The 15,832-nt window shown below is 39.7% G+C and overlaps 1 protein-coding gene across 13 annotated transcripts in view; it reads right to left on the bottom strand.

The window, feature by feature from the left end:
- Positions 1-1,734: 1,734 nt before the first annotated feature.
- plekha7b (pleckstrin homology domain containing, family A member 7b) overlaps positions 1,735-15,832 on the bottom strand; it is a 65,715-nt gene continuing 51,617 nt past the window's right edge. For 7 of the 13 annotated variants that reach the window (XM_068730462.1, XM_068730460.1, XM_068730459.1 and 4 more), the window contains 14 exons: positions 15,063-15,143; positions 14,713-14,862; positions 13,821-13,922; positions 13,449-13,560; positions 13,013-13,224; positions 12,124-12,315; positions 11,922-12,036; positions 11,747-11,838; positions 10,777-10,992; positions 8,388-8,615; positions 7,203-7,336; positions 6,825-6,973; positions 4,042-4,236; positions 1,736-2,493 (listed from right to left, as the gene is read on the bottom strand). In XM_068730462.1, coding sequence (XP_068586563.1) covers positions 4,055-4,236; positions 6,825-6,973; positions 7,203-7,336; positions 8,388-8,615; positions 10,777-10,992; positions 11,747-11,838; positions 11,922-12,036; positions 12,124-12,315; positions 13,013-13,224; positions 13,449-13,560; positions 13,821-13,922; positions 14,713-14,862; positions 15,063-15,143 — 1,965 coding nt within the window. In that variant the 3' untranslated portion in view covers positions 1,736-2,493; positions 4,042-4,054. Of the gene's footprint in view, positions 2,494-4,041; positions 4,237-6,824; positions 6,974-7,202; positions 7,337-8,387; positions 8,616-10,776; positions 10,993-11,746; positions 11,839-11,921; positions 12,037-12,123; positions 12,316-13,012; positions 13,225-13,448; positions 13,561-13,820; positions 13,923-14,712; positions 14,863-15,062; positions 15,144-15,832 lie in introns of all 13 variants that reach the window. The other 6 variants (XM_068730450.1, XM_068730452.1, XM_068730451.1 and 3 more) reach the window with 2 other exon arrangements.

Raw genomic sequence — 15,832 nt, forward strand, 5'->3', positions numbered from 1 at the left:
CCCACAGTGCCCAAAGGAGGTGCCGGCTGTGTTTCCACCGTAATCTAATCCTCAGACATTCACGGCAAGTAACGATAATATTTATGTAATGGAAATATGTATCACCGGGAATCAGTGCAGGATTTCTCCTTTCTCTTCCCCTATCGGGGGAAAACTGTGAATATGTAACACACAGCAGTGTGCAGTGCAGTGAACAATATAGACCTGAGTACAAGGTCAGACTCCTCAGCATGGTCTCAAAAGGCTCTTCCTTTCAACATAGAAAAGGAAACCTGACAAATGAAGTCAAAGTCAAAGTTTTAACCTGCCGAGTGCCACTTAACTTTAGACGTTGACATGGGGCACTTTTACTTCTGTGATTTAAAATGAGACATTATATTTACTGCTGCTTACTTACTATCTTTTATTCACTTTTACAAAAACTATTCTGTACCAACATCCCTGTCAGGAAACTGAGCAGAATGTGTCTTAGTCTCTCTGCATCTGTGAATCCAGTAAGTATTTAGTTACAGATTAATGCGTGAGGCCTTGATTGCCTTTAACAGAACAGGACCCAATTAGCATAATAGGCCCTCTTTCATTCTCTTTGAAGTCCAGAGCATAGAATAACAAATGTATATGAACCACCAGCCAAACGTCAATACATGGAAATGCCACAATCCTCAGTGGAGGGTCTTGGGTGGATTTTTGCAGGAGGAGGGAAAAACATCCCATTTTATTGCAAAATAAGCAGAACAGAGGATGTGATGGGTCTCCTAGCCACCAGGGCCAGCAGGCGCTGTGGGGCCCCGATCCTGGAGGAGCGATGGAGGCAGGGAGGATGTGGCTGCCGAGGGAGGTGCAGCCTCCTCTCTCAGGTGTTTTCAAAGCGCACAACGATGCAGACGAGTGAAAGTAATTACTCTCCAATTAAAGATAAAGATGTCACTTGGGAGGCAGCCGCATCACAACGACTCACTATCGTACAAGCAAAGGAAGGCGTGGGCGGTGTATCCATTTAAAGTGTGTGCATCACATCCTATCAGCGTATGTTCCGGAGGGATTCATGATAAATGTAACATGATAAATATTTGTGTTGAAAACCGCAGAATTTGGTAATAACCGCACCGTTGCACTTTCTGTTGAAAAACATTTCCTCTATATTCTTTTCTTTTTGAATCAGAAGGTCAATACATGTATTTCTCAGAGGTTTTCTTTTACAATTGCAATGGAGACATAGTTCATGATTTAAAGATATGAATTCTGTACTTCAGAATCCAGAGTTATTAGTATCCACCTTCTTGGTTGAAAATACACTGAATTAAAAATGCCCTTTCGAGATGGAAAAAGCTTTGAACTTAAGAAACATTTCAAGAAGCCTTTTTTTTGTATTGAAGGTTCACCTCCTTTGAGCATGCCATAGTTTGGTTCCCTTTTCAAATAATAGAATGAAGTTTAATAGGTCAAGGCAATCAATGTGGAGGTTCAAAGAGAATCTTGGAGCTATGATGAGTACACATTTTGTACTTTTCCTTTGTACATGATTAGAATAAAGATGCGGTCGATAAACGCATCAGAGAAATAGAAAAAGGAACAAAGGCTATTTTAGGTCAAAAGTTAATCATTTAAGTAACAGCTGCTTTTCTTCAACTAATTTCTCAAACATGTCAATTACAAGGCAGTGTAAGCTGTCATTAACAGAAGGTCATGTATAGAATTTCCCTTTAAACATCATATAATTATATTCTTGTGGCTGATGCGATATTGGCATCGGACAGATGAGAATTTGAAACTCATTCAAATAACAATTAAATAAAATAATTTTAAGAACTCCATATGCGAAGAAAATTGTATTGTGTTAATATCTTTAATATTCACTTTTTTAAAATAAATTTCCATTGTGCAACCTTCCCCAGTCACACAGAAAATATGTTAAAGGTTATTTTCGTCCTGATGTAAGCAAAAATAAAATTCATTTTGGCAAGCTAAAAGGAGACTGGCAGTGCTACAGGTACATACATATGATATTTCAAGTGGTTTGGTGTAAGAATATTATCTGAGTTTTGACAAAAATACTACCATCGTGACACATTTAGTACCTCTTGTTCTCAACATTCTGTACCTGACAAAAACAAAAACAAGTTCCCAGTTGCGATCACACTGCAAGTAATAGCCATTCAGTGAAACCTTGAAAACGTGATACAGTGTACAATTCAAAGTGCAATAACATGTAGAAAATATTATCATGAGATTAACATTTGTTAGACGCTTCCATAGTTAATTAGGACAGCAGCTCCTGTTGCAAAGTCTTGCATTTTCTTGTTGCTTTCAGCAACTGGAGACACTTGAAGGAGTCAATGCTGCGTGAGCCTCAGCAGGTATGTAAAATGTTTAGTACAGTTCTTGTACTGCTGTATAGAAAGACGCAAATGTCCAAAAATCCTCTTTTCTCCCAAAATGCAATTGCTTGCTGTCATTGTGGAATAGCACCTCAGTGTCCAAAAATTGCTTGAGCTGAGAACAGATAAAAGAGAAAGACAACGTAAGACAAGAACAGTAGATATCAGAAAACACATGATAACCACAACAGCAGATCTTTCAAATTGACTTTACTTTCATTTATGTGTTGGAGTCACAAATTAAGGAATGCCTTTTAAGACATTGTTGCTGTCTATGCACCACAACCAAACCAATATAGTAGAGAATATAATAGTCTAGCAAACATTTGATTCTCCTAAGAACCACAATAAACTGAAGCCACATTACTAAAAGGCAGAGTGAAGAACAATCATTTTTAGATATTATCACTCAAAATGTAATAAACAGCTGCCACACAGATGAAAAAGCCAAAGAATGAATGAATAAAAGAGCAAGTAAAAAATACTCTCTACATTATGTACTGATGCATTCATTGCGCACACAGAAAAATCCTCACATACTCTTCCTCTGCAAATTCTCTGTTAAAACAACACGGTTTTACAGCTCATCAATGTAAAGCACGTCCGTGAAGTTTGTTGCTACTGGTTGGTGAACAGATATGCAGACACACTACAATCGTTAACAATAGAGTAACTTGATAACCACCGATTCCTTCTATTAATATAAGTCCAAATAGTAAATCCTTTTTATCATTCTGATGGACACAAACTTTTATAAACCGACTACACGTCACAGCCCACCTGTTAACAGCACACCTGCACATGGGAGGAAAGAGCTAAAGTAAAAAGGTCCAGAAAAATCAAACACAGTAACGCATGCAGTCACGCAATTTCTCAAGGAATGAAGATTCAAGTCATGGCTGACAACGAGTCATTCCCATGCTTTCACTTCTTCTGACAAGAACGCTGCATCATACTAAAGGGTCAACGGTCAGATGCAGCTAGATGGACATGTTGTTACTGTATGTGTGCCCATGTGCTGCACATTTGCTAATCTCCATCCAGAAATGTATTTCCTAATATATACTGTATATCACAAAAACTTCAGAAACTACATTAGTAATCAAATATGTGTCATTATTGGCTGGCGGATGGAAGTGTTTTAATAAGGCAGTAAAATGACACAGCCCCCCTTTCTGCATTAACAGTAACAACGATGATATCTGCTGTTTTTTTTCTGACTTATCGCTGCCAGACTACAGATGGGGAGCTAATTGGTGCTGTGAATGCAGCTGTGCCGACTACTGAACTGTCAAGGTGCTAAATCAAAAGGTGTCTCTTTTGTTAATTATACACAATGCTACAAACAGTCATGTTCCTTTGAGCCCTTTCTTTCCTCAACCATCCATAAATATTTTGGCAGTGGTACAAAAAGAAAAAAAAGAAAAACAATTTACACACAATTATCACAGTAGGATGAGCAGACTGCCTGCAGATTGTTTGTTTTGATTATAATGGGAGCAGAGGCAGGGCTTCCCTAACCTAGACAAGATGGGTTTCCTACAATCACAACAGAGCAGTGAGCATGCAGTGAGGTGCAAAGCACACAGGAGCCCTGTGTTAGAGAGAATTAGTGAGGCCTCGAAAAACATTAGCACCGTAACGCATGCAGTTATGGCCTTACTTTATTTCTCGGATTAGACAAACGTGTAGTGAATTCCGTTGCTTAGAGGAGAGGGAGGTGCCAGAGAAACGGTAGGAACAGGAGAAACGGGACGAATAGGAGAAACGGGAGGAAGAGGAGAAACGGGAGGAAGAGGAGGAGGCGGAAGAGGGGGTGGGGGAGGAGGAGTAGGGATGTTAGCCTGTGGTGGAACTACTGAGGAGAGGACAGAAGAAAAACAGAGAGAGAGAAAATAGCATTGGTTTGTTAGTCAAAGGGCCAGTTCTGGGAAAGTTTTAAGGCACAACGAAAGCTGGAACTGGTTGAGAACCACACAATGTTGTCGTTGTTTTCTGAAAGGACACAACTTCCTGTCTTCTGCGTACTGATGACCCTGAGGGTGGGCAGCATGAATAAAATCGAATATCACGGTATATGGTGGAATGATACTGTTTTCCTGGAAAGTCTGTTTATCAACTTCTTTTTAGTTGAAATAACTATAACTGTAAATAGGAATATGTGTGTTGTTATCCAATAAATAAATACCTGACAAATCAAGGTACTCCATCACACTCTTTAAATCCAACAATGCCCTTAAGCCGTCCTGCTTAATGATCTGCAGAATTGTCCACCATGGCATGATACACTGGATACATTAAAGGGATTGCTATCACAGCATTAACAAGGGGCTAGTCGATTAATTGACTAGTTGATAGACAGAAAATTAATCCAAAACACCAGTGTTAAGTTTGGCTGCTTTTCTCTGTCTTATACTGTATATCCCTGCAAAAAAGTTGCTGGACTTTATCTTTTTTAGACTGATGTTTGAACAAAAAAAGCAATTTAAAGATGTCAACTTGGGCACGGGGAAATGAATTGAATTAATGAAAGAAATGAATTGATAAATTATCAAAAATTATAGTTACAGTCAGTATAACGACAAATATCTGACAGCTGACACATTTCTATTGTCTTACAGGATATATTTTCACATATTAACCAACTATAAATCATATCCAGTGATGAAAGATACTAATAAAATGCATAGTTGCAAAAACACAAAAATGCAGATTTAAAGAAATGACACTAAACATCATAAATGTAATACACCATCAAAACCAGGATGTATGAAGGTTAGGATTGCAACTAACAATTATTTTCATCATGGATTAATCTGCCACAAATTCTCTCAAATCAACTAATAGTTTTGTCTATAAAAGGTCAGAAAATAGTGAACATGTCTATTATATCTTGCCAGAGCCCAAGATGTCGTCTTAAAATGTCTTGTTTGTCAGACCTATCTGTACAAAGCCCACCAAATATTAATTCTAATCATATCACAAAGAAAACCATTAAATCCTTTCAATAGTTTGCCACTGTTACTTGAAAAAAAATAACTTAACTGATCATTGATTATGAAAGTAGTTAAATAGAGGTGCTCCTCTCTTACTCTGTTACGTAAAACAAATCCACGAGTGTAGATACAGAGTACATACATGAACATCTCAGATCTCAAATTCATGGGCTTTTGTTTTTACCAGGTTTTAGGAGTGGGCTTATAAAGCAGTTCTTGACATCAACACGATTTTAGGTTTTTCCTTAAGAATCCTAACAGATAAGGATTCCAAGGTCTTTGATAAGAAAAAAGTCATTAGGATGGTACATTTGGGTATTACCTATCTCGTTTGAGATGTGCTAAAACACAAGAAAGCAATGAATAGTTGAAGAGGTTTATTTTGTAGAGGTTTTCCAGCACTAAATTAGAGATTCCTTTCAATATCCCTGACAAGTAATCACAGAAATACCAAAAAATACATAACAATTTTGAATATGAAACTCAACAATCAAATACACCTTTTTAATATTTACTGTACGTAATTGCAATGCTGCATATTCCTGCTTTCATGCCGGCATTATTGAAGTCTCTCATGCATAATACCGTGATAAAAACTCTTCTTTTAATTCAGGGATTTGAAAGTGCACCAGCATACCTTACTTTAACACCAAAGGAAGAGAAAGTCATTGATTCAGTCTCTGCTGACAAGATGCCACCAGTTATACTCCCTGACATTTCTCTATGCTGGAAATAATGTTATAATTGTTGACTTTGCCTCACTGTGCATATTAAGCTTTCACACACGCTGACAGCTTGAGTGTTACTGTGTGTGACAGATATATGTGTGCAGACACTGTGTGTGTGTGCGCATATGTGTGAGTGAGGCAGACAGGCTGACAATCTGCTGCGGCTACAGTGAAAATGAACTTGCCTGTCTGCTGTAGAGTATGAAAGAGATGAAAAGTGAGCGTAGTGTCTTTTATGCAGGCTCAGAGCTGCGTTCAAAGCAGCAGCAACGGTATGCAGAGGGAGAGTCGAGTTTGACTGGGTCATTGATCAGCACACAAAATGGCCTCATCAAGCTATTCCTCCCCTGTCTAAAAGATTCTACATGGATTGCAATTAAAGGACTATCTGAGCTCCTAAGAAGGAATAATGTTCAGTTATTAGGAAATGAACGGCCGTATTGCTTGACTCTGCACCTTACGCCCTTCTCATCTCCACTCCATCAATCCAGTATTCTTGAAAGGCGGCTTCCCTCTCTTTATCCCCTCTTCAACCAAAAGATGTCAATTTGATGCGTGGAGAAATTCTACTGAAACTGTCAGCGCTGGTGAGCTTATTATCTCTCTAAGTGTTTCTGCGGAATAATGATTTTCACGATCTTTATAAAGCAAAGATGTATAACCTCCAACGATCTTCAGGCTCAAACAAACAGAATAACAGTTCAACTTGTCGAATGACCAACCTGTGACTAGTTTGCTCTTGAGCGAAGCTTCCGAGGCGAGAGCATAGGACATGGTGATGATCCTCTCCTGCTCCTGCAGAGCTGAGTCGAGTGCCACAAGCCCAACATCTGGCTTGTCCACAGTCACTGTGGGTGCTAGGTTTTGCACGCTGTCCCGTGCACAAAGACATAAAAGACAAAGTTGACAAAGCATGATGCATTGGTACTAATGTGGAAATGCAGTGACATGTCCGTAGGGTGAATGATTGCCAATACAGGGCTTGAACTTGAAGTTTTTGGTTTAGCTGGTTGTTTGTCTCACTACAAGGCCTTCCTGAAACTCCAGAATCAGCTGTTTGTAAGACACAATTGAATGCAAAATGATTTTATTTTATTTACCTGGACTTGGCCAAGATGCTCTTGATGCGCTCCACCTTACGATGCCGATCCTCCACCTCCTGCGGACTGAGAGGCTCCTCGGGCTCTGAATCCACATAGCGCTCCGGGATCAATACTTTCTGAGGCTTGGAAAGCTACACAAAAACAGATATGCACTGTGTTCCACATCACATACTTTCTCTTTTTACTTTTAGTACATACTGCAGCTGCTCTTACAAAGTACATACTGTTGCATGCAGTATGCATTCAATTGGAACACACTACTTCATCATAACATTGCAGCTTGAACCTTGAGAATTGTGGGTCAGAATAGCCAGAACAGCATGCTGGCTTGCATACTGCAAAATGCAAAAGGATGCAGAAGGACATCCTGGTATTTATGGCATACTGCATTTGACATAGTATGTTTTGGGACATAGTAAATTATTGGAACACAGATATAGCATGTGTTAAGGTCTAAGCTTCTTTATCATCATCATCCTTGCTATCAGGTCATCCCAAAAATAATCTATCCACTTTCACAGATGAAGGATATGCAGACGGGTTTACTGTAACCTTGTTGATCCAACAATACGGACCAGAATATTAGTTGCACACGGCAGCTAATAGGTCCGGGCTGCAAGCTCTTCATTGCGACAGTATTTTATTCAAGAGATTATTATTTGTAAGTTAGTTTAAATAATGTCAGATGTATGTCAGTTTTCTTCCACCTCATTTGTCTGCTTCACAGAACAAGCACCAGGCAGTTTGTTTGAACACCACTGAACAAAAGGGGGGGTGTGGATGATGATGGGACCGTGATCTTTGCAACAACAAAACAAGAAATCCCTTAATGTCCAAGAGAAAATGTGTCTGAAATGTGTTCACTCGTGGTCAGCCAAAGTCTTTTACCCATCCACTACATGCCTTGGAATATAACCAGCGATCAAGTTCAGGCTGACAGTTGATGTATACCACCATGCAGGACGACATAATAAATTCAATACGTTGAATAAAAAGAGCAATCTTAGTGATTTGGGTGTGCAAAATCTTCTTTTTTACTTGTTTGACTGTGGTTAGATTGCACCCCAGTCCTTTTTGTCCACGGTGAGCTGGTGATGTTTTTTCTTTTACTGTACATTCATTATATTTATGTATTAATTTACTAATTTGCTATATTTCTCCGCAGATACAAAGATAACTTACCTCTTTGTTAAGGTCCAGGTCATAGTCTAGTGGCTCCAGGTCGACCTCATGGGCAGGAGGTGTTGTGGCCGTAGAGCGCAGGGTCAGCCATTCGTCAGAGCGGGAGCGCGGCCTCTCTCTGTGCTCGGGAGGTGTTTCCTCCCCCTGAACGCTCCTAACTCCCTGTGCCTCCTCCCCTTGAACCGCCCTCTCCAGCAACTGTAGGTCAAACTCCTGCTCTCTCTTCCACTGGACAACACACAAAGACAAAAGAATAGACTGTGAAACACATTATAGGATGCTGCCATCAGCAAATCATCAAGTACATTTGAAATTGACTTGTTTCATTTGCCTTTACACATAATTTCATGGAATGGGTTCTGTACAACACACTGGTTATCACTGGTATGCTAATGTGATTTTAAAGAATGCAGAGAGAGAGTGTGTGTGTGTGTGTGTGTATAAGTGTGAAAAAGGGGAAAAAAAGAGTGAGCATGCATTGATTTGAGTATGCTTAATCTCTCAAATCACAACATGCATGTAAATGCTCTACAACAGTGATAAAGAAGACAACACGATGCCATTGACACAAACAGGAAAGATCACTTCACTCATACTGATGACAGTTTCAACAACACGACCATATTGCATGTATTCAAAGAAAAATATATAACAAATAAAAAAACATGGCAATATGAGTCCATTAGAAAATAAAGTTTATTTACTTGCAAACATTCACATTTGAAAAAGAAAGCATTCGTATCACTAACAATTAATATAATTACTTCTGTATTAATATCAGATAAAGACACTGGGCGAACAATGAAATCACTTAACTTATATTTTGATATGAAATGCTTGTCATCAACATTAGTATTGCGTAAATGAAAGAATTCCTCTCAAAAAGACTGGGAATCGGTTAGTAGGACAACAGTAGGCCCCGATCCATAGACACTCAGAACATCTTTATCTGCATTGAAGTAAAACAAACTATGCCATGAATAGATTTAGATGAGTAGGCTTAAAAAGGCATTGCTCAATGTATGTCAATGATTTGGTCAGTAGAAAATAAGAAGGCCCTTTCTTTCTCTTACACTCTCTCTCACACACACACACACACACACACACACACACACACACACACACACACACATATACACACAAATGGACTGCTTAGAGACAGCAACAGCACTTCATTGAAGAACAGCAGGCATCGATAACTAAATGAAGAGAGAGAGGATTCTAGCAGCGGTTTGTGCTTTCTGAATAACCAGAGTCAAAGTGAAAGCAACCATAGTCAAGAAATTGAAAGATCAGTGAGGAGAGGTGAAACTGGATGGAAAATAGGGTCTATAACAAGAAATTATAGAAAAATAGGCATGAATGTAAGCGGTTGATGGCATTGGAGGCCCATGTCTGTGGTAATTAGTGCGTTATGTGTTTGATAGGCAAGATATATTATTTGGGAAGCTTTTGAGGAATAATACTTTTCCCTATTCATTGTCAAATTTAATTATTTCCACTTCATAATAAACACTGGTACACATTTATTGAGCTACAGTCAGTTGTTAAAGGGTCAGTTCACCCCAAAAATCCAAAATACATATTTTTGCTCTAACTTGTAGTGCTATTTATCAATCTAGTTTTGGAGATATCAGCTGTAGAGATGTCTGCCTTCTTTAATGGGACTTTATGGCTCTCGGCTTGGGATGTTCAAAGTGAGAAAAAAAATCATGACCTGATTACTCAAGATAATCAAAAGCTACACTATTGGATTATCTCTGCACCCGATAGCTCCAAAGCTAGGCAACTCAAACCAAAACGATCTTATATCGATAAATAGCACAACAGGTGCTAAGAGGAAAAAAGGTATTTTTGATTTTGGGGTGAACTGTCCCTTTAACTGAAAAGCAGAAACTGTTATCCACTGATCTGCATAGGCCTTTTTCATAGAAGACATTTTGACATGTAGGACAGTAGGAAAAGCACAGATGTAAATAATACAAATAATGTTGGCCGCATTCCATTTAGCAGCATCAGGGTCTCCTGCGTGTTGGCTCACTACCCCACTCCCATGGCTTACTGGGACACTTGAACAAAACAGAGCCATTGTTAATGTTATTAGTAACTGTGCTTTTCCTCCTATGACAAGTCAAAATGTCTGCTGTGAAAAAGGCGTATTAAAGTTTGAGAACAACATGCATGAATTGAGCACAGTTAGAGCCACACAGTGAATTGCCATACAACTCTATTTTAATGTATTGCTATCAATAATCTTTGTAATGTCAGGGACTAAGAAAAGACAGACTACACTAAGTAAAGGCACTCATTACTACTGTAGATCGCCACTCTCGGTTTGGTTGTCGTCATGCATGAGAGAGTGACGTGTGATACTGCTCTAGTAACATACTGATCCCAAGTCTGCTGAAAGTGGGCGTGAGGAAGAGGTGCGCGGCGATGAAGAGGCGTGGCGGTCTCCATGGCTCAGTGTGCGTTTGCGCTGGCGGACGAGGGCCTTCTGGTGCCTCTTCATCCTCTCCAGCTGCTCATCAGCACTCATCTTCCCCCTCTGCTGCTGCACCGGGTCCCCAGAGTACAGACGCTCCAAGGCACTTTTTGGTCTCTCCTGAGAGGAGTGGGAGCAAAGAGAGTTGATAACATGAGCAAAAGGTGCAGCAGAAGGCAAAGAAGTGAAAGAAAATAAAAACAAACCTAACATGAAGGTAAAAGCTCATGTTAATAAGGAATGAGAAAGGAACACGGTAGACAATTCAGTGTTCAGACATTTCTGAGGTTATAATGGGGGCATAGACCCAGTGCTTATTTTCTCTTCTCCAGAATATTGCTTATTCATAGGGAATTTTACCATTTGATCTTTAAATACTGGAAAATATGACTATCGAGATCGGAATCTGAAGATAATGTTGTAAAAATGATCACAATATTTTTTAAGTGACTGATTTATTTTTTCATTAGATTTTTTACAAACTATACACACCACTTTTTAAATGCTACTAAATTGAATCATTTTGGGTTTAAAACTCAAAAGATACAATCCAGAAAACAAGTGTATCTCTGTTTGTTACAATATACCACTATTTGCAAATATATTATTACTTTTCTTTCAAAAAAGAGTTTTCTTTCTGTATTGGGAGATACTCTGTGGCAGCACACATGGATGAAACCTACAACTTCTGCTTCAGCAACAAGATGTCAACCATGACACCCAAGATCGTCATGTTCACGACTGACATAGGAGAGACCCCTAAAGGCCAGGACATGAAGACAGAAGCCCACCAAAACAAGCTGGAGGAGATGATCAACCAATATATTATCATTGATTTATTATTAAATTCGACGAAGTTAATTCTGAGCCTCACCTTCATGCCGACAGCTGAGGCTGCTCTTCGGAGGGTCACATATGAGGAGATGCTCGAGGACTGATTTAGCCTAAGCGAGGAGCCAGCCACTCCTGAGGGAAAGCCAACAAACGTGAAAACACCGTTCTCGACTTGGCAATAAAGCCAAAAGCTAAATAAATCTGTTCTACTGTACCTCTGCTAGGTAATGTCTGGTAACCGTCATGTCCAGAAGCTACTACACTGATGTGGCTGGAGCCATCTCCAGCTCCCATAAGCTCTGGGTCACTCAGGAAAGGCCTAAGCTCCACCTGAGATTCAAAGACAGAGATTAGAAACAGATGAGAAACTGAAACGTAAACATTTAAGCAACACAAACACACTCATAATGTATGTACCTTACTATCGCCATTAGTGTACTGGCCAATCTCTCTGTCCCTTTTGCGTTCATCTGACTGTCGTTTGAGGCCACGTACAGAAGTGTGTCTGATGACCGTTGTCTCCCGGGGCAGCGGAGGCACAGCTGGGGGATCCTCATCAGGACTGTAGAGCTGAGGTAGAGGAGGTCTGGGAGGCACATCTTCCTCACCCTGCACACAAAACAACTGCTAACTATTGATAAATACTGACACACAAGCACCTTCCTCTCATTGCTCTGTGACATCATTCACATATGGTAATCTATTAGCCGAAAATGGAATATAATATTAATAAGTACGTTTTCTTAAGTGTATAATCACCTGTGAATAAGAATCGTTGTGTTTTCGTTACCTTAGAATGAGATGTTAAATCTACATATGGAACCGGTCGTCTTCAATGTGTCCGCTATGTTTCTACAGTAGCCCAGAACGGACAAAATCACTGACCCTAGATAGGGGCATTCACGTTATCGCATCAACCACAGTAATTATCCTGCACACTTAGCACAACGGAAAAGTTGTGCTAAGTGTAAATTAGTTGTGCTAAATCAATTTATTGAAGAAAAAAATAATTAGTAGTAGTGATACTCGTTACCCGGAGAGGTTGGAAGGTGATATACGCTTCTGTCTGCTTCTTTTAAAATGAACTTTTTTGTTTTTTCAACAAAAAAAAATTTGGTGACAGTGGCAGTTAGTGACAGTGTGGGCTCAATGGTAGCTCTGACAGCTTTAAGGAGCAGCAGCGGGGGACAGGTTTTAGCGAAGGGTCAGTTGGAGATGGATAGTACAAAGACTAAATGCAGCTTTGCTTTTCATACAAAGATGTTTATGTAAGAACCAGCTGCCTTCTGTCGCAGGGGTCACTCACCCATTTCAGCCCACTGGTGATGGTTGTATCCACCCAGTGATGTAGGGGCTGCTGGCTGGGGCTGGAGGAAAGGGTGGCGGTGTGGCTACTGGGGCTGAGGTGGGGGCTGTGCTGCTGCTGCTGCTGCTGCGACAATCTCATCTCCACAGCAGACGGGCTCCCAGACACAGAAGGCACTGATGACGCCGACACTGAAGGCACAAATTTCCTCTCTGGGGAATTCGATGAATATGAACATGTAACATGAATACACACACACTGTAAAGACAGTGCTTTCTTTTCCCATGGGAAATGTTCAAGGCATTAGTATTGAGTATACAGCATGATTAAGAGCTTTAATGGTGAGATACAGTAGCAGGACCACGTGGCTTGTACTGCATTGCACAGACAGCAAATATCTTTTGCTTTGTACACATGAAAGCTCCAGGTGTCTCACCTGGGTTGGTAACAGAGGAGATAGTGACTTTGTAGTTGGCTTTACTGGTGCTGAGGCCTGCAATAACATCCTCAATCCTCCACAACTCTTTTCTGATCTGGACTTTATCTTTCTGCTCACAGAGGAACACAGAAACACACAAGTCTAAATACATATTCTTTAACAAACTGAAACATTTCTTGTGAACCCAGGCAATGTATTACTGATGAGAAGTCATGTAATTCGCCAAGTTTTAAATTTGAAGCTGATATCAACCATACAGAATTCTTGGCTTTGTCTGTGCATGTGAAATCAGTAGTCAGTAACTCATTCCTGCACCGTGACAGTGAATGACTGCTTGTGTGTGTTCACAGAGAGCACTGAGCATCAGACCTGAGAGAGATCGCTGCGGTTCATCTGTCCCTGCAGGGCCGACTTCAGCCAGTCCACGTCTCTCTCCAGTCGGCTGTACTCATTCCACGCGTTCTCCATCTCCTGCAAAACAAAAACAGAACACACTCCATGTTCAAATGAGAACAGACACAGCTTTAAGATACTGTAATCATCTTGTGAGCCAATGCTTCTACAATGGTTTAAGGTTCCATCCTGTTTACAGAACTTTATAGTGATACTTTACACTTATATGGTGAGATGCATATGGGAGTAGTAGAAAGCTTGTGTCTTGAGTTATTTTTATTTAAATCATGATTTCTCACTTGATTTTATTTTTTTTTAAACATCTGAATCACTTTGATCTGTTCCGTTGTTTCCAATGTTCAGTCATTCTTATATTATACTTACAGCATCCAATGAGAGCATCAAAAATGTTTGAACACAACCAATATGGTCACTGAGAGCCCCAAATAGTCTTGTTAACGCTTGCGTAATCTTACGGTTTATTTGTAAATGTTCTTTTGAAACTCGTCTTTATTAAAATTTTATCACAGAATTTTTTGACTTAAGCATTTTTCAGAGCGACGGAGAAATGTCCTCATGAGTTTCTTCGTAGCCTCAGGTTTGTCCCCGAGCACTCATTTTGATAGTCACAGTCAACCTGAAACACTGTGCCAGTTGCAGAAACCTTCAAAAGGGAACAACTAAAAATAGAGGTGAACATCTTGTTTCCAGCCAATCAAAACATACTACAAGTGGTAGCATGTACTTGTATGTAGTAGTGGACCCAGTCTAGAGAATCTCACATCCCAAACCTAAATTAAAACTGTATAGTTTAACTGCATATTCCATTATAAGCACAATAGACTTGTGAGTGCAGCTTGTCTCTTACTGTGGAGACTTGAGATATCTCTGCCCTGATGTACACCACATCCTCTTGTAGTAATTTCTGCTGATAGGCAATCTTTTCAGCATGGGCCGACTGATCTCTGTACTGCTCCATCTGCTGGTGGGAAACATCCAGCACCGACTCCAGCTTGTCCTAGATAAGGACATGAGAGACGCCGTCATAACACAAGAAGCATTTATAGACCACACCAATACAGGCTGACACATACAGACACACACACACACACACACACACACACACACACACACACACACACACACACACACACACATTTAAATACTGCACATACAAAAGATAAGTGCCAACTCTATACTATGCATAAAACAAAAAACCTTGTCCTCCTTCAAAGAGCGTATCCCGGCCTCCAGCTCCTGTAGAATCTTGTCTTGTTCACACAATCGACTTAATTTCACCTGAAGGAAAAACATATTGAAAAAATAAGAATGCAGGAAAACAAAGGATAAAATCACATTTACCGTTTACCTCTAATAGCACCACGTATAGAGTACAGCTGCAATGGGACATGAAAACAGGAGAGGGATGAAACAGCGACTGGGCTGATGAGATACAGTATCTGTTTACAACAGAGGTCAGCTGCTCCATTCTAGTGTTGTTCAACTATATTCTAACAACACAGACAGATAAGACGAATTGATCGTCTGCTGCCGTCTTTGCTGTCTGTAAATATGTCAATAAGGCTCATCTATGTGAAAAGCCCCGAGGAATTCCTCTCATCAGCGCAGTGTGAAATATCAAAAGGCTCTATACTGTCTAGTTTGGGGGTGAGATCTGGTAATACCCATTATAAGTAATCATAATCAAAAATCCATATTTCAAATTCACTTTTGGAGAAAACCGTGTTTATTGAGAGTGACAGATTTGTTTTCCCAGAAATGGGTTATGTGTTTATGAAAACAACATAAGACTGCCTAGTTCACAGTCTTTCTCACACAGTGAATTTTTTTCTCAGATCTATTTATCATTCTGTTCAATTAATAATTAAGCTGTTTTTATTTTGCTGCCGTATATTGTTGTTTTTAATTGCATGAAATATTCATTGTTCAGACAATTTACTGGCAATTTCTTATAAATTGTTAAAGTG

The sequence above is a fragment of the Cebidichthys violaceus genome, unplaced genomic scaffold (genome assembly GCF_023349555.1).
Source record: "Cebidichthys violaceus isolate CVI_PGR_0920_01 unplaced genomic scaffold, fCebVio1.0.p SCAF_5, whole genome shotgun sequence".
Taxonomy (NCBI): domain Eukaryota; kingdom Metazoa; phylum Chordata; class Actinopteri; order Perciformes; family Stichaeidae; genus Cebidichthys; species Cebidichthys violaceus.